A 23,148-nucleotide genomic window follows, 5' to 3' on the forward strand; every position below is an offset into this window, starting at 1 on the left:
ACCCCATAGGTCCTGTAGCTGACCACTTCAATTCCCCCTCCCACTCCCGCATGCAAATCCTGAGCATCCTCCATTGCCAATTCCTAGCCTCCTGAATCCTGAAGGAATAATGCCTCATCTTCAACCTTGGGACCCTCCAACCACACAGCATCAACGTTGATTTCATCAGTTTCCTCTTCTCCCCTCCCCCACCTCATCTCTGAGCAGACCCTCCAACTCGGCACTGCACTCTTGAACTGTCCTACCTGTCCATCTTCCTTCCCACCTCTCCACTCCACTCTGACCTATCATCACCCCCACCTGCATCTATCTATCATCTTACCAGCTACCTTCCACCCCCCTCCTATTTATCTCTCAGCCCCCTTCTTCCCACCACATTCCTGATGAAGGGCTTATGCCCAAAACATCGATTCTCCTGATTCTTGGATGCTGTGCTTTTCCAGCACCTCATTTTTCTACTTTGATCTTCAACATCTGCAGTCGTCACTTTGTCTTAAGTAAGTGTATATGCTACATTGCGGCTGGCGGTACATATACAATAGAAAAAGATAATTAGAAACATTAGCAGCAAGATTGCCAAAGGAAGTTTCAAAAGTTAAAAGTAAAGTTCACCGAAAGATCATTATCCCCAGTTACCGATGTATAAGGGGTAAGAGTACAACTGAAGAACTGGGAACCCAGTGGTAAGCGGATATCAGATTATTTTCTGGTTTCCAAATTCAATCACAGGATGGGTCAATGAGCTTTGCTCATGTTGTACCATTAGGTCTTGACATATTTTACAGATATGATGTATGACAGGTTTTAGGTTAAAGATATGGGAAATCATAATCAAGCAAATCCAAACCAAGCATTGAATGATTGCACAACAAGGGACTACAGTGTCTGTAATAAACCATGTATGCATCAAGTGTCCTGACAGATAGCAATTCCTGGCTGTGAAAGGTGGTGTGGCAATGTGGCATAAATGGCACTGGAATGAGCTATATTAGTGCGTACTGATTCCACACCACTTATGGAGGAGTGTAGTGTGTACTGTCTCCAAAATTAACTGCAGAAATTCACCAAAGATCTTCAGACAATACCCTCTAAACTCATGACCACTTCCATCCAGAAGGACAAGGGCAGCAGATACAAGGTACACCACCATTTGCAAGTTCCCCTCCAAGCCACTCACCATCTTGACTTGGAATTATATCATCATTCCTTTACTGTTGCCAGGTCAAAATCCTGGAATTCACTTCATAATGGCATTGTGGATCTACCTTCCGCTCTTAGGTTGCAGCTGTTCAAGAAAGCGGCTCACCATCACCTTTTCAAGGACAACTAGGTTTAGGCAATAAATGCTGGCCAGCCAGCAAGGCGCACACACCGTGAGTGAATTTAAAAAAATAGAGAACAAAGAAGTTATTAGGGAAATTGAAGTGCTAGGTACCTCAATACATTCTAACATGTCATATGAAAAATCTAATCAAGAGTACTTGAGATCAGGTAGGGAATGTGATTAATGAAAGATAAGACCTCGGGACAAAGCTAGAAATATCTCAATAAAGACAATGTAGCCTGACAAGTAAATTCTCGGTGTATAAATTGACTGGGGCTCTTGTGGGTAAAGTAGCCATGACCCTACCTCTGAGTGAGAAATTATTATTGAAATAAACCAAGACCTGAGGGTTCTTTGGTGTAGCAGTAGTGACCTCTGGACCAGTAGGCCCAGGTTACCATCCTGGGTAAAAACAATGACTGCAGATGCTGGAAACCAGATTCTGGATCAGTGGTGCTGGAAGAGCACAGCAATTCAGGCAGCATCGAGGAGCTTCAGCAAAATCGACGTTTCGGGCAAAAGCCCTTCATCAGGAATAAAGGCAGAGAGCCTGAAGCGTGGAGAGATAAGCTAGGGGAGGGTGGGGGTGGGGAGAGAGTAGCATAGAGTACAATGGGTGAGTGGGGGAGGAGATGAAGGTGATAGGTCAGGGAGGAGAGGGTGGAGTGGATAGGTGGAAAAGGAGCTAGGCAGGTCGGACAAGTCAAGGGGACTGGAAGTTTGAAACTAGGATGAGGTGGGGGAAGGGGAAATGAGGAAGCTGTTGAAATCCACATTGATGCCCTGGGGTTGAAGTTTCCAAGGCGGAAGATGAGGCGTTCTTCCTCCAGGCGTCTGGTAGTGAGGGAGCGGTGGTGAAGGAGGCCCAGCACCTCCATATCCTCGGCAGAGTGGGAGGGGGAGTTGAAATGTTGAGCCACGGGGCGATTTGGTTGATTGGTGCGGGTGTCTCGGAGATGTTCCCTAAAGCGCTCTGCTAGGAGGCGTCCAGTCTCCCCAACGTAGAGGAGACCGCATCGGGAGCAACGGATACAATAAATGATATTAGTGGATGTGCAGGTAAAATTTGATGGATATGGAAGGCTCCTTTAGGGCCTTGGATAGAGGTGAGGGAGGAGGTGTGGGCACAGGTTTTACAGTTCCTGCGGTGGCAGGGGAAAGTGCCAGGATGTGAGGGTGGGTCGTAGGGGGGCGTGGACCTGACCAGGTAGTCACGGAGGGAACGGTCTTTGCGGAAGGTGGAAAGGGGTGGGGAGGGAAATATATCCCTGGTGGTGGCCACCCTGGCCGACCCATTGTCTCAGCATGCTCCTGCCCCACTGAACGTATCTCTACCTACCTCGACACTGTCCTATCCTCCCTAGTCCAGGAACTCCCCACATACATTCGAGACACCACCCACGCCCTCCACCTCCTCCAAGACTTCCGTTTCCCCGGCCCCCAACGCCTGATCTTCACCATGGATATCCAATCCCTCTACACCTCCATCCGCCATGACCAGGGCCTCCAAGCCCTTAGTTTTTTCCTCTCCAGACATCCCCAACAGTACCCTTCCACTGACACTCTCATTCGTTTGGCCGAACTGGTCCTCACCCTTAACAATTTCTCCTTTGAATCCTCCCACTTCCTCCAGACCAAAGGGGTAGCCATGGGCACACGTATGGGCCCCAGCTATGCCTGTCTCTTTGTTGGTTACGTAGAACAGTTGATCTTCCGTAATTACACCGGCACCACTCCCCACCTCTTCCTCCGCTACATTGCTGACTGCATTGGCGCCATCTCGTGCTCCCGCGAGGAGGTTAAGCAATTCATCAACTTCACCAACACATTCCACCCTGACCTTAAATTTACCTGGACCATCTCTGACACCTCCCTCCCCTTCCTGGACCTCTCCATCTCCATTAGTGACGACCAACTGGACACTGACATTTTTTACAAACCCACTGACTCCCACAGCTACCTGGATTACACCTCTTCCCACCCTATCTCTTGCAAAAATGCCATCCCGTATTCCCAATTCCTCCACCTCCGCCGTATCTGCTCCCAGGAGGAGCAGTTCCACCACAGAACACACCAGATGGCCTCCTTCTTTAGAGACCGCAATTTCCCTTCCCACGTGGTTAAAGATGCCTTCCAACACATCTCGTCCACATCCCGCACCTCCGCCCTCAGACCCCACCCCTCCAACCGTAACAAGGACAGAACGGTGCTCACCTTCCACCCTACAAACCTCCGCATAAACCAAATCATCCGCCGACATTTCCGCCACCTCCAAAAAGACCCCACCACCAGGGATATATTTCCCTCCCCACCCCTTTCCGCCTTCCGCAAAGACCGTTCCCGCCGTGACTACCTGGTCAGGTTCATGCCCCCCTACGACCCACCCTCACATCCTGGCACTTTCCCCTGCCACCACAGGAACTGTAAAACCTGTGGCCACACCTCCTCCCTCACCTCTATCCAAGGCCCTAAAGGAGCCTTCCATATCCATCAAAATTTTACCTGCACATCCACTAATATCATTTATTGTATCCGTTGCTCCCGATGCGGTCTCCTCTACATTGGGGAGACTGGGCGCCTCCTAGCAGAGCGCTTTAGGGAACATCTCCGAGACACCCGCACTAATCAACCAAACCGCCCCGTGGCCCAACATTTCAACTCCCCCTCCCAATCTGCCAAGGACATGGAGGTCCTGGGCCTCCTTCACCGCCGCTCCCTCACTGCCAGACGCCTGGAGGAAGAACGCCTCATCTTCCGCCTCGGAACACTTCAATCCCAGGGCATCAATGTGGACTTCAACAGCTTCCTCATTTCCCCTTCCCCCACCTCATCCTAGTTTCAAACTTCCAGTCCCCTTGACTTGTCCGACCTGCCTAGCTCCTTTTCCACCTATCCACTCCACCCTCTCCTCCCTGACCTATCACCTTCATCTCCTCCCCCACTCACCCATTGTACTCTATGCTACTCTCTCCCCACCCCCACCCTCCCCTAGCTTATCTCTCCACGCTTCAGGCTCTCTGCCTTTATTCCTGATGAAGGGCTTTTGCCCGAAACGTCGATTTTGCTGAAGCTCCTCGATGCTGCCTGAACTGCTGTGCTCTTCCAGCACCATTGATCCAGGTTACCATCCTGCTTGCTCCTAAGATGTGCGATAATATCCCTGACCAGCTTGATGAGAAAATATCTGTAAATTAACTGCTTGTAGACCTACCATCATGCATAAGAATAGGATTTCTACTTGCATACACATATCTATTACAAATCATGCATTGCGAATGAAACATTTGACGTGTAAGGCGGTTTTGGGTACTGGGGCAAACTTTCACCCTTGCAAAGCAATTAATACATGAGGTGTAAATTGTGGTCAAAATTTCAGTTGTTTCAAGTGGTATCTCTTTTTCACAAGTTTCCATTCTAAAATAGCTACATACTGACCAATGTCAAATCTTGGACCGCAGGCTCTGTTTCTATGCTGTACATTTCTATGACTCTATGGCTCTAATAAATCAGCACAATCAGGCAGTGTTTTGAGTCTCTAATAGTTTTACTATAACATTTGCATTAATTTTTTTTGATATTGGCTGGTGCAATTTCAGTAACACAGCCAACAGTTTCTCACATTGCCAAGTATATATTTACCGCCACGAATAATCTAAATTTGAATAACTGAAATTGACTTTAAAAACCAGACTAAACAATTTAATGTTTGCAGAGATGTATAGTAACCAAGTCATACGAAATTTTTTTTAAAACTTGTAAAATGTGCACTGAAGTGCCTTTGGACCTAAAAGAACCAGTTTGTATTCAGAGCTTCCTTAATGGTTATAAGCAGGCACAATTAGTGAAGAGTTGCTACGGTGATTAATTTAATTTGGGACCAATACGCTTTGTGGAACTAGTTTTTGCGACGGTACTGTTTTTTTTCACGTTTGTAAGAACTGGAGTTGCATTGGAAGTAATTTGCACTTTAAAATTCTTCAATCTTATATTCTGTGTTTGGTTGCTTTCAGGTTAATTGAGCAGAAAACAACAGCCCAAGCTAGAAAACAATCCTACAATTACTTTTTTGAACTTAACTAATCATTCTTCTAAACATTTTCAATTATACTTTAAATGATTGCAAGAAACAATTTCCATTTAAAAAGCTACTGTGTTAACACATGCCCAGGAAGTCCCTAAGTGTCTCACATACAATAAAGTACTTTAAAATTGCAATCATGTTGTTACCTAGCCAAATACTGCAACTAATTTAAGTATAATGGCATTTCAGAAGCAGCAACTTAGAAGAATAGTGATGTTATTTGTGAGAAGTTTCTTTTGAGTATTAAGGAGTTCCTCTGCTCAAATGCTGCCAGAGAATTATTTCCATTTATCTGAATGTAAAGTTGAGACCCTGGTTTAATAATGCATCCAAAATATTAGCATATTGAAGAAAGTAAACTCCTTCAGTGCAATGTTAAAGTATAAATCCAGAATATGTTCTTACATTGAAATGAAAGACCTAATTCAACAAATTTCTGATGTAGGCAAGATTATAGCTGACTGAACTAACAAAGTTATTATAAAAACACAATTACAAATTTTGGCAGTCCTGAAACATACTTTGATATGTAATAAAGTTTGGATACTCACATGCAATGCGGACAAACGCCTTTCGGCTTTTAGTAGTGCCTGTGGTACTCCAGGCCACACATTGGCACCAATATTCTTCTAAGCCAAACATTTTCTCTACTTGCTGCCGTGAAATATCAGTTCGAACTTGTAGTACTGGGAGTCCTGTTGGCAGTAACAATTACATTAGCAAAAACTCAATACATCAGCATTAACCGGTTTTGTCAGGAGTCATGTGAGTTACAATAATGGATTAAACACAGCTTCAATGGAGGTTCAAAGATTGTCCATCAACTGGAGAATTTGGACCTAAAATCTATAGTTTCATGCAGACATTCACATCATTTCATGCATTTTATATTTCAAGTGAGTTTTTTTTTAAATTGCTTTTAGATTTTGGATCATTGCCAAACTGGATCTATCCATTGATCTATTGATGAAAGAGATGTTGTAACGTTATAAGACAAAATGGTTTGTGACTTGGAAGGTGGTTGTGTTCCATGCTGTCACTCTGCTTTTCTTCTACCTCAGAGTCAAGATTTTATAGATGACAGAGGTTATTGAAGTCTGATTTTCAGATCATATGCATTTAATAAACATTTTTGAATTGATAACATTTTTATGTTATAAAATTGTGATGAACATTTTGCTTCAGTTTTGTTTAGTTTTGAAACTTTGAATGACATGTTAATCTATTTAGTTTTGAATAAATTACAATAAATCACTGAGTTAAAAAGTAATGAATTTATACCAGATTTTAATTGGCTGCGAGGAGCTAAAGAAATGCTTGATCAAAAAAATGACCCAACTCCATATTCAGAAAATGGGAATATATTAACTATCAATTTCATTTCATAGAATTCCTAAGTGTGGAATCAGGCTATTCAGCCCATCAAGTTCAACCAACTCTCTAAAGAGCATCTCACCCAGATCTGTAGCCTTGCCTTTCCCATGGCTAATCCACTAACCTACACATCTCTGGACACTATAGGTAACTTAACAGCCAATCCACCTAACCTGCGTATCCTTGGACTGTGGGAGGAAACCCACACAGACACGGGGAGAATGTGCAAACTCCACACAGACAGTCATTCAAGAGTGAAATCAAACCCAGGTCTCTGATGCTGAGAGGCAGCATGCTAACCATTGAGCAACCATGCCACACCTTCTGTATATGTATGCATTAAACATCCTGATAAGAGTATTTTCAAATGCAGTTATTAGAAGAAAAGACTAACAAAAGTAAAAGAACATACATCCAAAGATGACATCTTTTAGTTGCTTGAAGAGAATCAACACATTTATATTGCAATAAGTCACAACAACATGAATTAAATGATTGATTTCCAAGCTTTCTAACTTGATCGATTTTGCTAATTTTCAATTACAGAACACTTTCCCCTCAATGAAATGATCCCTAAAACATCATTACTAGATTTTGCTCTGTCACTAACTATACCAGTCTCCAGTTCTACAACATGCAACAGCCATTCTGTCAAGTTGTGATGAAAAGAGAGCATTATTAGGTGGAAAAAAAACACTTACTTGTGAAATATTTCTGATTAATACTATGTCAAAAATCAAAGATATCATCAGGTTGCAGATGCACTAGTTAATTCACTGACTGTGGATCAGTATCTAGAATACCTGAACTAAAAGAGTGAACCAAACCTTTTATTTTATTCTTTCCTTACAAACAAAAGTGATACAAGTTGAATACAGCACACAGTATGCTGTTGTGACTTATTGCAACATAAATATGTTGATTCTCTTCAAGCAACGAAATGAAGCCATCTTTAATTTCTTTTTAAATCAGGAGAATACATTGCTTTTGTTCTTCTAATTTAAAGGTTCTGGCAAAGTCATTTTTCATATAAGTCTATCAACCCTCCATCACATTGTAGTCTACATTTTTGAAAATACTTTGACAAGTGTCTTTTCATTTGGAATTGAACAACTGATTTTTTTTTTGCCATGCAATTGAAATGCACTTATCATAACATTTCAGTTACCTTCCCTCAATTCCACCTTGTACTTCTGATCTGCTGAGCGAACAGCATCCGGTTAAAGAGCACACGTTGAAGTCTCTCAAACCAATAGCATTTTTGAACAGTTATTATTGTTATGATTCACTGGGATACTGCACAGAAAATTGAGTCCCATTATTACTGGAGTCATCACAAAAGTTCCCCAGTTTACCTGTCTTTGAGATGCAGGTTTATGGAAAGCACAGACCAGGTTTCTGTACTGAAGAAGATTAATTATTTATTACAAGTAATTAGAGTCTACCTCAAGGTAAGCAGTTACAAACCATCAGCATATAGCATTACTCATTAAAACTCCAAGTCCTTTATAAACTGCCCATTATATTCATGCAGACAGACAAACAAATTGGGTAAAATAGGTACAAAAACAGAAATTGCTGGAGAAACTCAGCAGGTCTGGTTGCATCCATGGAGAAAAGGCAGAGTTAACATTTTGGGTCCAGTGACCCTCCTTCAGAACTGTAGTCAAGGAATATAGACATCTGGAGTCTAGGCACCCTCAAGGATACCAGTAATCTGTTGGAAGAGATCTCATTCCCTCAACAGTCAACATTCCCCAATGTTGCCAATGAGGCCCATAAAGGAAAAATAGAGATGCAGAGGAAAAATTCAAATGGAATAACAAAGGTTTGAAAACATGCCATTGATTTAGATGCCTAGACAGATCTGGCGGCACCCTTCAATATGCAGCAGCAAGGGTGTCTGGAATGCTAGTGGTCCACTATTTGTAAAACTTTGCGCAGCATGGAGCAATCTTACAGGACGAGAAATGTGAAGAGCACTCACTTGAACAGCCCGACAGCCACACACCTAGCTGCTAGAGAAACCCATGACAGACATTGTCCTGCTGTGATAGCTGCAGTTTTTGTGCTAGATACCTCTAATACTGGGGTCTGCGAGGGTGCCACATGCACATGTCAATGGCTGACTCTGTCATTAGCCGAGAAAGCAAACCGTGGGGTTCTGACAGAATGGAAAAATACATGGGATTGAAATAAAGTAGGAGTATCTTCAGCAGAAAATTCACTTCTTCAATTTTCTTTTTCAGGATCCAAGCATTTTTCTTGGATAGCCAAGATCTGAAGAGCAATGTGGTACAATTCACTGAACAGGAATACAAAGCTTTCCTCCATGTGGTAAACTGAGTGGGCAGACGAAGACCAGGATGTCATTGATTGAATTCTGGAACTGATTCTTCATGCAGGAGGACATGCCTATCATGGAGGTAGACATTAGTGCAAACTCCCAAGATATCATTGGCACTCATGTTTTAGATAGACTCTTCCAATATCCCTTTAAAAGATGTGCAAAGTCTTTGGAAATGCTGACAGAACCTTATATGTTGTCTGATGTCACTGCAGAATTGTCCTAATTGTGGATGTTTCCCAAAGCTTAGCATCTGTGGCCAAATGACAGAGCTCAGAGTCTTGTGCACTCCACATGAGCTCTCTATTCCTGTCCCTATTGAACAGCCTCTCCTGTACAATGATATGTTTCCCATTATGTGGCAACCCACTTAACTTCCTTGAAGTTCCGACAAAGCTATGTTTCTGTGACCTGATAGTGGGAGCACATTCTCTTCTGATGGCATTCTCCTCCCACTCCAGCTGCAATTTTATGCTTCAAGGAGAAAGTACGAAAAAAAATTGAATGAAGATCCACCGTTAAAAGACGAACTTAGCTTTCTAACAAATGGCACATATTCACTCATTCAGAATCCCAAGTAAATGCATCTTGTTGGTGCATTTTGTGATTATATATACCATATGTTTCGTATATCTTGGGAAGATTGATGTTCACTTCATGAGCAATTAACAACATTCAAAACAGTATAATGAATACTGAATAATGAATACAGAGAATTATACACTGATTCATAGAGACAGTCACACTGAGTATAATAACTGCACGACTTCATATTTTTTACTGTATGATTGATCAATATGAAGACATTGCAAATTCTTAAAATTCTGTTTTAAAATCTGTTTTGACATAATCCTTCCATAATATTCTGTATAATTACATATTCTAACAAAGATAAATAGCTAATGTGAGAAACAGAAATCATTTTATTTCAAATGAAATATAATCATATCCAGATAGATTTTTCTCCATTATGCATTTAGAAATTATAAATAGAACAGATTTAAGTCTTGTATGATTCAATTTCTTCTCACAACAAAGCTGAATCCCTGGCAAGTTTTTTTTTCTCCAAAAATTGAGGGCAATTCTTTATTTTTATATTTTATGATCTGAAGATTCCTTGGCTAATAACTTCGCAATTGCACCAAGATCAGTTCTCAACTCATCAGAATGGCGAGCTCAGTAGGAGAGCACATCATGAGAGAATAGACAAAAAGATCAGTTTGGACGTACTTCCAGCAGTAGATTGGAAATAATTTCCAGAACCACAGTGATCTGCTTACCATTGGAGTGCTTGTTTGAGCAGACTAGTGCCATCTTGTGCTATCCTGTGTTCACCATCAGCAGAGTGCTTACTACTTCCAGGACCTTCCTGGATCTCTACAACTGATGTTACAGTCAAACTTTAAATGTATCAATCGCCTAGCCATAAATAACCCATTACAGTGCATGGAGTGGGAAGGAAACAAAAAAGAAAATCTTCAAAAGGCATAATGGTAGCATACGGGTCATTGTAAACTTAGCTCACATTTGTAAGTATATTGCTACCTAACATCAACACCTCTCTGATCGACTGTCATTGTAACTGCAGCTACAAGAATAACTTATCTTCAAAAAGTAGTTGACAGTTTGATCCTCATTTCATCTTCTTTGATTAAATAACACCTACACCAATGTCACTGCCATCAACAGCCACTTTGAAAGGTTCCTCATAATTTGCTGCTGCTAAAACCAATACTATTGGCAACACAGATTGCAATTTTTTGAATGCAATCTGATATTCTTGTGTCCATTCAAATGTTTTGACTTTCTCTAACCAACATGTTAAAGCAAATTTCTGAAAAGAACTTCAGCAGTTCTGAAGTTCAGGACAAACAAATGCTAAAACCCACAAAAGCCAGAATGTCACAAAGTTTTGTGTTTTGCTTTAGCCACAGAAAAATCCAAAATTGCTTTCATTTCTTGAGCTGCTATTATTGCCTTGTCCTACAGTGTGGCCCTACTAGGTCACTTCTGCTTTGACAAAATTCAATATTAGTCAGATTTATAGGAAATTTAAGCATTTATAACCTATCACCAGTTCAGTCAAGTGCTGCAAATGTTTTCCCAGGTTTTGCTGAACATAATCAAATCATCAATGTAAGCCAAACAGTTACACAGTCTATCAATGACTTTATTGGTTAATCATTGGAACATTGCGCGGGCATTTTTTTTGTTTCATTTCAATGGCATGACTTTACATTGATAAAGCCCATCTGGTGCTTTAAAAGCTGATGTTGCTCTGGCCCTACCAGTCAATGGAATTGTCAAACCCTTTTAGCAAGTCAATTTTGGTGACAAATCATGCATATCCAATTCATTCAATGCAGTTTTTCAATCCTGAAATGGAATACAAATCCACTTTAGTTACTGCATTGATTTTGTGATAATCAATACAGAATCTTTGTGACCTGTCTGGTTTCAGAATTCTCAAAACAGGTGAGCTCCAGCCAACAGGATTCAGTTCAATATTGACGTAGTCAATCATAGCACACATGCTACTTTTTTTCTTCTGTCTGGAGTACTTTAGTTCATTGATTTTCTTTTTGATTTAATAAGGTCCAGTGAACCTTCATTTGGATACTTCTCCAGGGATAGGTAACAATACTAACACCTCATCTCTAGGAACTAAATTTCAAACTTTGGCCCTTTCATTTACTCTTGCTTTCATTTTTTCTTCAATTTTTTTTTTGCCGAACTCACATGCATTAGTTACTTTTCCTCTGAAACCCAAAACATGGACTGGAAATAAAACGTAATATCCTCCCAGCCACTGAATGACACGTACATTGGAAAGTCAGTTGCAGGGTGTGATTGATAGAAATGTGATTCTCAACGTCAAGGTGAAAAAAAAAGTCCAATTACCTTACCAGATTTTGATCAATGAGACAAGAATCTCAATACTTAGTGGTGAGAAACCAATTTGCATGTCATTATTATCTAACCTTACTTCATCGATATGTAGCTTCCCATTCTCCTACCAATTGGACAAAAACTGGATGATGCCAATTTCTGGCATAAAAGTCAGAGTGGGGTACCTGATGACTCAACTCACTGTCTGCTTCTCCAGGCCTCCATCTTGGACAGCAGTCCCCAACACCCCTGGGCACAATCCATCAGCAGCAAATATCTGCATGTCGTCATCCATAGGTATTGATATAGGGCAGGCACCAGCCTTGCTGCATCCTCATGGCACACCTCCAATCCATTAACAATACAACTCTGCACTTTAAAGTGCACTGGCACCTCTCATTGCAACGTTGCTGCTAGGAACTTTGAAGCCAATGACAGGCAGCCAACTGAACAAGGTTCATCTCAGAACTTCTCATTTGCTTTTACTTGGATGCTCATAGCAAGCCGACATTGCTCTGTCTTTGTGCACTTTGCCATCTCTGCCGCAACTTAAAGGCTCCCGTCTTGCAGTTTAGCACAGAAACAAAGCCACACATCATGGCATGGATGTAAGCAGTCATTGATCAAGGGAGTGGAAATATTGCTGTGAGACACCGCGCAACATCAATTTCACATTTGCATTATGTGCAAACAGCAAGTGCAACAAACACAGCACATATGTTACAAACAAATAGCCATGTTTCAAAGTCTAAGATGCCGAATCAAGGGAAAGATCCTTCTGCCTGGGGACCCAGCAGAGAGTCAGGGGCAGCATCACCTATCAATTCACGGTTTGGACTCATTCAGTCAACTGCTTAGGACAATCAGATTCCATGTCACTACGATCCATGGACTGGGCCACACTCAGCAGGTCTAACATAAGCATTCTGAGCAATCTCCGTAAGTCAGTAGAGGGGCTGTCCAAAGATCAGTCGTGAGTTTAGTCATTAAGCAGTGCATCCAAGTCAATCAGGGGATTGGCTCACAGTCAGTCCTAGGGGTTCTGTCAAATAAATGTCAAGAGGGTATGCCTGGGGCTCAGGTGTTGAAATCGGAAGATAAACAGTCAAATCAAGGATCAGCCGGGAAGGTACAGAAAATCAAAGCCAGTCAGGTTCACAATCAGAGCTAACCAGAAGGGAATATGAAGATTTTGTTTGCTATCTAAATTGAGTGACTGAGTCGGTGACTCAATCTGTAAAGTGCAACTGCAGCTTGCTTCTATCATCATTTAAATAGCAAGTGTGTGACGGAGAGGAAAATGGTCACCACCACACCCAGAATGGTTGGGGTACGTGTTTTATTCTGTGAAGGAGAAGATTCTGATTTGAGGACCTTCAAAAGGGTAATAGAATTAAACAGACGTCCACATGTTACAGGTAAAATAGACTTGTGATCACTTGTGTCAGATGTACTGTTGACCACATCCTGCAACATTATGAATCAATCCATGCGTGGTTATGAAGTCATTAATTGCTGACACCAATGAATTCTTTGCTGACTGAGGACAAGTAGATGCCTCATTCCCAGCAGTCCTCCAAATGTGAGGAGGCAGGCCGTTTCTCCCTTTAATAACTATGGAGATGTGGCAATGAAGTGCACAGCAGGATGTGCTTCCTACTCTAATCTGTATAAAATACCCACCAAGATGTCAGTATCTAAGCTGATGGAGGGAGTAAGTGTCAAGTTGTCAGTCCATCCTCAAAGGGATCTGTGGCTTCTTCCTCAGAGGTGAAAGAGGAGATCTCTTCTGGGGATACCCTCTAAGTGGTGGTTGCACAGATTTCACAGGAGATAAGAGAATGAGTCTTGAAATAAGGGTAGAAGCAAGGCACGTTAAGAGTGTAATTCACAGTGGTGTAATGGGAGAAGAGTGTGGCCATAGACAAGGATTTTTACTTGGTTGCATGATGTGGAAATGTTGCCTTCACATAAATGGTCACAGTTCTATCATTAATGCAATAATTTTTTTCCTTTTAGAATTTGAGGAGATAAAGACTGGGCATGTCAACACCTGTTTTGGCATTTTTTTGCCATTTTTTGGGCCATTTTCACCTGGATTGAGACAAAGGGAGAGATCAAATAAGATGAAAGACAGTGGCATGGCTGTTAGTGCTGGTGCAGGTGGGGTAAAGGTGAAAAGGTGTCCGAGCAGGTGAGCAGCTCAGAGGTCATGCAGGGTTAATGGGAGCATGTGGAAAATGATGTTGATTGCAAGAGACAGAGTGATAGATTGTGAGCTTTGATGGGATGTGGGTGTAGTAACAGAAATAGAGTGAGTGTCAGATAACAAAAAGACAAAGCTTCATGAGAATGGTTCCAGGGAGGCAAAACTTCAAAATTGCACAAAGATCAGAGAAGGTGTGACTATGCTGCTTGGAGAAATATAGGTTCTTCAGAGAAGAGATCTGACAGACTATTCCAAATTCATCAGGGGTCTAGATAGGGTAGAAAAGGAAACAATGTTCCAATAATGGAAGATTCAAGAACGTGAGGAGATGTTTTTATGGTAATTTGTTAAAAAAACTAATGATGACAGGAGGAAAAACAAAGTGGCATCTGGAACATGATGCTTGAGAGTAAGGTGGAGACCCTAAGACCAGAAGAAATAGGAACAGGAGTAGATCATCGAGCCCCTCTCTCACAGAAAGAGGAAGGACATTTACATTTTTGTGGCATTCTGCGTACTCCTCCAGATCTTCATGCAGCCTGACAAAATTTAGTGATGTGTTTTCCCCTTTCTGTTCTGAGTGAAAGGTATAACCCTCCAATGTACCATTCTGTTCACCAGGATCTGCACATCTCTGCCATCTAGAGTACCAAACTGCCTCTGTCCACCAGCTCTGGGGAAATCCTTTAATCAAAGGAACTGTGCAATGTATTTCTGGACTGAGCTGGTGCACAACTGTATTTCATGTAAGACACCAGTGCTGGCAATCCTGAGAGGTCTTAGCAGTGGAAAATACTTTTACCTTTGGCTAAAGGAAAGATAGGACAATTGAGGTATTATCAATGCATGGTGCATAGATAACAGGGTGAGTTTCAGGGATTAATGTGAGGAACAGAGAAACCCTGCATGAAACTTGTCATATTTGACACATAGCTAATTTCTGGTAAAATTCAAACCATTTTCTCTCAGCAATGGTTTACCAGATTTTCTTTAAGTAATCTAATTTAATTGAATTCAAACTCACTTTACGTCCATATGTGAGTTCAAAAGGACTGTTGGTATCCATTATGAGCATCCTTAATGGCAAACAGTAATAAGGGAATCACTTTTAAAAATCATTACAGCTTTCGTGACAAACTTGAATCTTGACTTTAAACATTTGATGCCACCTTTCCGATCCACCTTAAGATTGAGGGATTCCAGAAGATAATTTATATAATTTCAAACTAATCATTATTTTCTTGAATATTTGTGACAACATTTGAACAGTGATCCGATTGTGTGTTTTTTTAGGTAACTTATATATGATAAATAAATGTAAATTAAACTTTCCACTATTATTTTTTGCTGGTAAAATTATGAAACACAGTATTTCAGGAATTTTTTTGGGATCACTCAATTTTAAAAGCACACTGATTTCCACTTCTGGTTTAACATTGGGTCCTACTATAACCCTGCTGGACTGGTTTTAGAAAATTGGCATCAGCTTTGTAAATGTAAGCTTACTTGATAGTTGTGGTTTCCCTAGTTCCCTGATTTGTCTGGCAAAATTTGACCATATCTTTGTGATTCTAACTAATAAATGTGCTTTAGCATTTTAGCCAATATTTTCCCAATAGATATTTTTTGAAAGCGAAGTGACCCCGCATTGGAATTTTGTGAGTTGCTCAAAATGTTGTTGAAGTACTGGAAATACTGCCTGATGGACTATTGCCCATTCCTCATTAGCATGTGTTTGATTTCCCCATTTTCTTTTTACCATTAATATTTTGGTTATCAAGTAATAACACACAGGTATCAATTTCTGACGAGATCCTTTGGTATAACATCCTGAATTCAGGATGTGTGTTGCATTTGTTGCCAAGTATCTAACTACCTTCATAACACCCTTTGAAAGTTCTTGTTCCAAATATCTGTGCTTTGGAATCATGTCTGAACACACAATGTTCCAAAGGACAATGTCTAGAATATGAGAAAAGAATGGAAGGCAATATATGTTGTTCACAAACTAGCAATATGACAAAAGATTTTGTGGTATCTTGAAAATTTGACAATATGCTGTGTTAACACTTACTGATAAGTGTGAATTTTCGAAAAGGCACTGTAACATTTTTTGAGCCATATAATATATTGTCTAGGCTATTAGGATCACTGAGGACTCTCAGAAGATTAAATGGAATATTAGAGAATTCTTGCTAGTGTCATGCCAAATGCAATTGTTGAGATTATAAACATAACAGCTATCCTTTAAAGACTACATTGTAAAAGTCTAATACTCAAGAATGTTTTTGTGAACTTACAAATTATTTTATCCCTGGAAAGAACCATTCCTTCTGATGAAATTCACAATCTATGTAAATTATTTTGATTTGGGAATCAAACATTTTTCAAAGTTTGCTGAGGACTCAAATCCAGATGGGAATGTAAGTTATGAGGAGGATGTAAGGAAGCAATAAGTGCGACTGAACAGGCAAAGTGGATGTGAAAGAACATGGCTGGAGGATGAAATGTAATGTAAATGATGATGAAGTTACCCACTTTGTTGCAAAAAAAAAACACAAGCAGAATATTTCTTAAATGTTCATGTTGGGAAGTCCTGTTGTTCAAAGATACTTGAATGTCCTTTTTCATTAGTCACTAAATGCTAGTATACAGGTGTTAGAGGTCTCATGTAGCAGTGTAAGTATAGTAGTAAAGTTGCCATATTCCCAAAAGACCACAGGGCTGCTTTCTCATTAGAGAGAGATCACTGGTGGTGGTTTAACCTGATTGTCACCATCTCAGGTGAGTGTTCCTTCTCCTAGGCCAGGAGAGCTGGGTTCAAGTCCCACTGCTCCAGAGATTTGTCATAACATCGCAAAACAGAATCAAATAGAATGGAATCCCTACTGTGTGGAAACAGGCCCTTCAGCCCAACAAGTCCACACTGACCCTTTGAAGAGTAACCCACCCAGTCCTATGCCCTACATTTACCCCTGACTGATGCACCTAACCTACACATCCCTGAACACTATGGACAATTTAGTATAACCAATTCAGTTAGCCTGCAGATCTTTGGATTGTGGGAGGAAACTGCAGGTCCCAGAGGAAACCCGCGCAGAGACAGTGAGAACGTACAAATTCCATAAGGACAGTTGCCTGAGGGTGGAATCGAACTCAGGTCCCTGGTGCGATGGGACAGCAGTGCTAACCACTGAGCCACTGTGCCACAGGTTGATTACAGTACGATATCTCTACACTATAGATTCAGTAAGCATTTCAAAAGTAAATGGCATTTTGGCCTTCATTGCAAGAGATTTTGAACATAGGATTAAAGATGCCTTGCTGAAATTATATACAACATTGGTGACATTGCCCAGAACATTGTCTACAGTTTCAGTCTTCTTAAAGAAGAAAATATTTGCCATTGAGGAGTGAAATGAAGATTCACCAGATTAATTCATGGGATGATGGAATTGGCTTAGGAGGAGAGATTGAAAAAATTAGACTTTTTTTTCTCTAGTTTCAAAGAATGAGAAGCGACAAAGTAGATGTAGATTGAATATTTCTTCTGGCCAGTGAATCTAGAACTAGGGTCAAATATCAGAACAAGCCACTTAATACTGAGATAAGGAGGAATTTCTTTAGTCAGAGGGTGGCGAATCTTTAGAATTCTGTACTCTAGAGGTTTATGGGAGCTCAATTATTGAGCATATTCAAGCCAAAAATTGACAGCTTTCTGAATAATTACATCAAGGGATGCGAGGATACTGTGGAATTGGGCTAGAAGTTCATCCATGATCTAATTTTGATGTAGAACAGGCTCAGTTGGCTGAATGAACCATTGCTGCTCTTATGTTCCTGCATTTCTAAATGGTAAATAAACCTCATTGATACCTTCATCGTAAAAAACAACTTGCCTTTCACACACACAGGTCTTTGATTGAATGAAACTACAAGATTGAGAAACCAAAGTTCTGACTGCATATTGCATTGCCATATCTTATTTGGATACTGAATCATTCATTCATTTGATAAAGCAACCATCCATTTTAAGAGGAACTTACCAGAATTCAAAACAGTCCCGCAAGTAAAGTTATCAGACTGATACAGTTAATTAAGCAGCCAAAGTACTCAAATGCAATTTCTTGTGGAGAGTGACAGAAGGACGTAAGACAGACAGCCAGCATTACCTAGAGGAGCATGAGCAAATATCGTGGGACAGACAGGTAGAGACAGTTAGAATTATTGATACTGATTGGAATTGGTTCAAACTGAGCTACAAACAAATGAACAAGCTGTTTGGTGAGTCTCTACTAAGTGGTTAAGATCTTTTCTATTCTTACATTTTATTTTAGATTAGATTAGATTAGATTCCCTACAGTGCAGAAACAGGCCATTCAGCCCAACAAGTCCTCACTAACCCTCTGAAGAGTAACCCACCCAGACCCATTTCTCTCTGACTAAAGCATCTAACACTATAGGCAATTTAGCATGGCCAATTCACCCAAGCTGCACATCTTGGGACTGTGGGAGGAAACCGGAGCACCCGGAGGAGATCCACGCAGAATGTGCAAACTCCACACAGTCGCCCGAGGTTGGAATCGAACCCAGGTCCCTTGCACGGTGAGGCAGCAGTGCTAACCGCTGTGTAGTGCCGCCCCGATATGTTAATTGTTCATTGTTATGCTTAATATGTTAATTGGTGGCAACATTAATAATATATAGAAAGCAACCTCTTAAAAATTACACAATTCATTTATTTAACATTTATTAAAGATGACAGAAGAGGCGTCAAGGCTATAGTATTAGGGAGCCCCAGGAGATTATAGTGATCCAGGTTAAATATATCTGCAGTAAGTGAAGTTTGAGCAGTTTCTGAATTTATGAACAGGAGGATGAACTACAGACACCGTGACATGTTAGGGAGGGGGAAACCTACCTGGATTCTTTGTTCCAGTAGATAGTCACACTATTAAGATAGGATCTTCTGATTTGGTCATTGGCCACAGCAGAAAGGTTTGACAGAGTGAGGCAGGTAAGGAGAGAGGGCTGGAGAGCAGGGCTATCTGCTTTTGCAATTGTACAATAGGGCACACTTCTATGGAAAGAGACTTTCAGCAGAATAGTTGGGACAAGATTAAATGTGGAAAAATGTAAAGCAAATAGTACTGACAAAGTGGAATAATACTTTAGGAAAGTAAGGTTGAGAATAGCTGGTAGGGTCAGAGAGAAAAACAAGACAAGGAATACGTTAACATCTAAACTTGATTCTTGAAGATAATGAAAAGACATAAGAATGCATGTACCATTCACATCAAAGTAAACAAGTTAATAATGCACACTGAAATAAATAACTGATGTGACTGCCATTACAGAGATATTGCTTCAGCTTCACCAGGGTTGGATGTTGAATATTGAGGGGTTTAGGATTTTTAAAAATAGCAGAAAGCTAGACAATGGCAGAGGAATAGCACTGTTAATCAGGAATGGCATTTGTGCAGTAGTTTTAATTGATATAATCTAGAAGATCCAGATGCAGAATCAGTTTGAGCGGAGATGAGCAATACTGGGGGAGAAATGCTCTGAGTAGGGACAGTGGTAAATAGCCTCCGGACAGTAACACCACAATGTGGGAGAAAGTATACAAGAGATATTATTTGTAGGTGACTTTCATTTACTTATGAACTGGAAAAATCAGATTGGCAGGAGCAGGCAGGATGAGAAGTTTGTAGACTACTTTTGAAATATTTTCTCACAGTAGCATTTTCTGGATCCAATCAGAGAGCAGAGTACATTAAACATAATGTTGTGTACTGTTACAGGATTAATAACTAATTTAAGATTACCTATCACATTAACCTGTCACCCCTAGGTGGCAGCTACAGCAACACGCCTGTATTTGCGTTCAGTTTGAAAGGAAGAGAGAGCCTTAGAGAAGTATTTTAAACCTAAATAAGGGCAAATGTGTGGGAATGAAAGCTAAACTGGCTGGAATGAACTGGTTTGCTAGGCTAGGGGACAGATCAAAAGAGATTTAGCATCGGACATTTAAAGGGATATTTTAGAATAAATATGTTTCCACTATAAAGGACACATTACTGAGCATTTAATGAAAGAAATTAGGGAAAACGTCAAACATAAGGAAAAAGCATATGGCTTTGGAAAACCTGCCAGGTCAGATGATTAATTAGAATGTAAAGAGTTGCAGAGAATGAATAAAAAAGAAGCAAGAAGAAGAAATTGGAGTAAAAGAGGAAGCTAGCTAGGAATATAACTTAGCAAGTTTTTAAAGGTATTTAAAAAAAAGAATAAGTGAAGTATTAGTACTCTGAAAAGTGGGAAGGGGAATGAACAATAATAAGGAAACAGTGTATAAAAGGAACAATTTTTTTTTTGTCTTTAACACCAAATGATTCAAATCTATACCAGCAGTAGCAGTAAATCAGGTGGTGAAATGGAGATAAGAAAGTAGTACTGACCAAAATCAACTCCTGCCTGAAAAGATTTTGGATCTGGCTGAAAGGTTTTTGGGTCCAGCTGGACATTACCCGGAGTTTTAAAAGAGGTGGTTAATGAGCTAGTAAATGTGATCCTGTTATTTTTCCAAAACTCCCTCGATTCAGGAAATGTCCCATCAGAATGGAAAGCTGCAAATACAACCCCTCTTTTTCAGGGGAGAGGGATGTAGAAAACAGAAAACTATAGGCTAGTTCACCTGACATTTGCCACAGAGAATGAATCTTTAAAATATTATAGCATGCACCCTGAAAAATGAAAGGTAATTGGGAAGAATCAACATAGTTATATCAAAGAGAAATCATATTTAGCAATTTATTTGAATTCTTTAAAAGAGTAACATAGGCTGTGAATAAAGGGGAGCCTGCAGCCTGAGTGGAATCTAAAACTCAATTCTGTACATAGAGTTCCAGAAGGCACTTGACAACATACTACCTGTCAGGTCTTTGTGGAAAATAAAAGCTCAGGGTGTAAGGGATTACACACTATCAACAGTGTATAGCCTAACACTGGTAGCTTCCTAAAGTTCTTGTGCACAATTGACCAATGCCAAATTCCAATAATTTAAAAACAAAGTCAGCATAGTATGTTCTGCCAACAGTAAGGCTAGAACCAGAGTCTGTAAGTTTTGTAAAATGGAAGTAATAAATACTTTAGAAATGGTTTTGTAGATGAGAATATTGATAGACAGCTCCATACAAAGGGTTATAATTAAAATCTTTGCTTAATGTTCTACTAAGCAACAAGGAATGTTTAACTATGTTGTGATCCCTATGTAAGTTGTTACCTTGAACATTCTACGATTGTACACTAGCCATGTTGATAGCTCTACATGAGTTATTGTAGGTTAGTCTGGTAATAAATTTTCTTTTGATGTTATGACTACATCTTTTTTGTCAAATATTACATCTGAATATTGCAAGCAAAGAATTGCTCTTGTAGCATTTTCACTAGCAATGAATAAAATCAAACAAAGTGAACTATTTACATGGGAGAAATTTGAGGTCAGAGCGCTATAACATATTAAATGAGATGCATTGAAGTTCACATGCAGGTAAGTACAGCAATGAATATTTTGTGCTACCCTGCCAATATGCCTATGAATAATTTAGTGTGAATATTTCTGATTAGTTACAGAAGTTCAACGGCCTGCATTTGCTTGCAGCAGTGAAGGAATAGTTTTTGCCATTTGCCTCATGTTCAGATGCTTAGACTTTTGGTGGCTTTGTCAACAGAGATTTCCACCTGATGTCTGTTCCAGTGTAACACTCACAATCATGAATGTGAAGCAAAGGTGAGCACATAAAGCAGCACCAAAGTTCTTCAATCAAACAGTATAAAAGAGCCTAACAGAGACATTCAGATTGCAAAACAGTAAGTAGCAAACAGGGGTTTAATAGGCTAATTGTTAGCATTAGTTTACATTTTGTTTTTGTGTTCTGAATTTCACACAAGTTAAATAAATTGCATATGAATCTGCACTTAGCTGGTTAAATTGTGTAGAAAGGATGGAGTGGCATCATGCCAATGTCACTGGACTAATAATCCAGAGGCCCAGGCTAACATGCTGAGTGGAATCTAAAACTCAATTGATAAAACCAAAATTAAATGTGTTAGATATAAGGCCAAACTACTGGTGAACCAGTTTGTTAATTATCATAAAGTCCAAGGCCCCAGTTTTATGAAAATATGATAACTTCAGGCATCAGCTCGAAATATCTTTGCAGGAGCTTGCTTGGACTTACCATCTCCCATCAGCATGGAGAATTAGATCACTGTCAGCAGCACTAACTTTACTGAGTATGAATTTAAAAAGCAGTATTGAAGACCTCCTGCTCCTATCAAGTTTACAATCCTAATAACAACTTTCATTACGAGAGAGAACAGCATAACTTTACTTGCACATGCTTACTGCCAGATTATACAGGGGTAACTGTCAAGAAAAGAAGAAACATGATCATGGTTGCAAATTGCAAAAACAATTGTATTTGCTGTTAGCATGGCCGGTGCACCATCAGTGGTGATAGAAACCAGCTCCTTGATTGGAATGTCTTTTACAAGCACATCTTGAATTTATTGTCGATATCCACATGCCATGTCGCTCTTTAGGGATCTCTTTATAAACCATGCTCATAAAAACAATCAGTTGATCATGTCGATTGATTAATTGAAATGCAGTGGGAAATATTCCATCCTTCGGATCCGGTTATTCTTGCTGAATGATGACTTTGTACAAAGACTACACTCATCCTGCTACTGTGGAGGCACCAAGCCTGTTAAACCCCAGGCTAAATCCTGTTTGCTACTTACTGTTTTGCAATCTGCATGTCTCCGTTAGGCTCCTTTATACTGTTTGATTGAAGAACCTTGGTGCTGCTTTATGTGCTCACCTTTGCTACACATTCATGATTCAGAGTGCCACCCTG

General features: G+C 40.2%; 1 protein-coding gene across 1 annotated transcript in view; it reads right to left on the minus strand.

Annotated features, from left to right (window-relative positions):
• Nucleotides 1-23,148, minus strand: part of unc5a (unc-5 netrin receptor A) — a 627,961-nt gene that overhangs the window by 234,675 nt on the left and 370,138 nt on the right. Inside the window, exon 3 of the mRNA XM_087995374.1 lies at nt 5,957-6,100. Coding sequence (XP_087851500.1) covers nt 5,957-6,100 — 144 coding nt within the window. The remainder of the gene's footprint in view (nt 1-5,956; nt 6,101-23,148) is intronic.

This window comes from Chiloscyllium plagiosum, unplaced genomic scaffold (assembly GCF_037043375.1).
Source record: "Chiloscyllium plagiosum isolate Xiang-an unplaced genomic scaffold, Cpla_swu_hap1 HiC_scaffold_16, whole genome shotgun sequence".
In the NCBI taxonomy this organism is placed as follows: Eukaryota; Metazoa; Chordata; class Chondrichthyes; order Orectolobiformes; family Hemiscylliidae; genus Chiloscyllium; species Chiloscyllium plagiosum.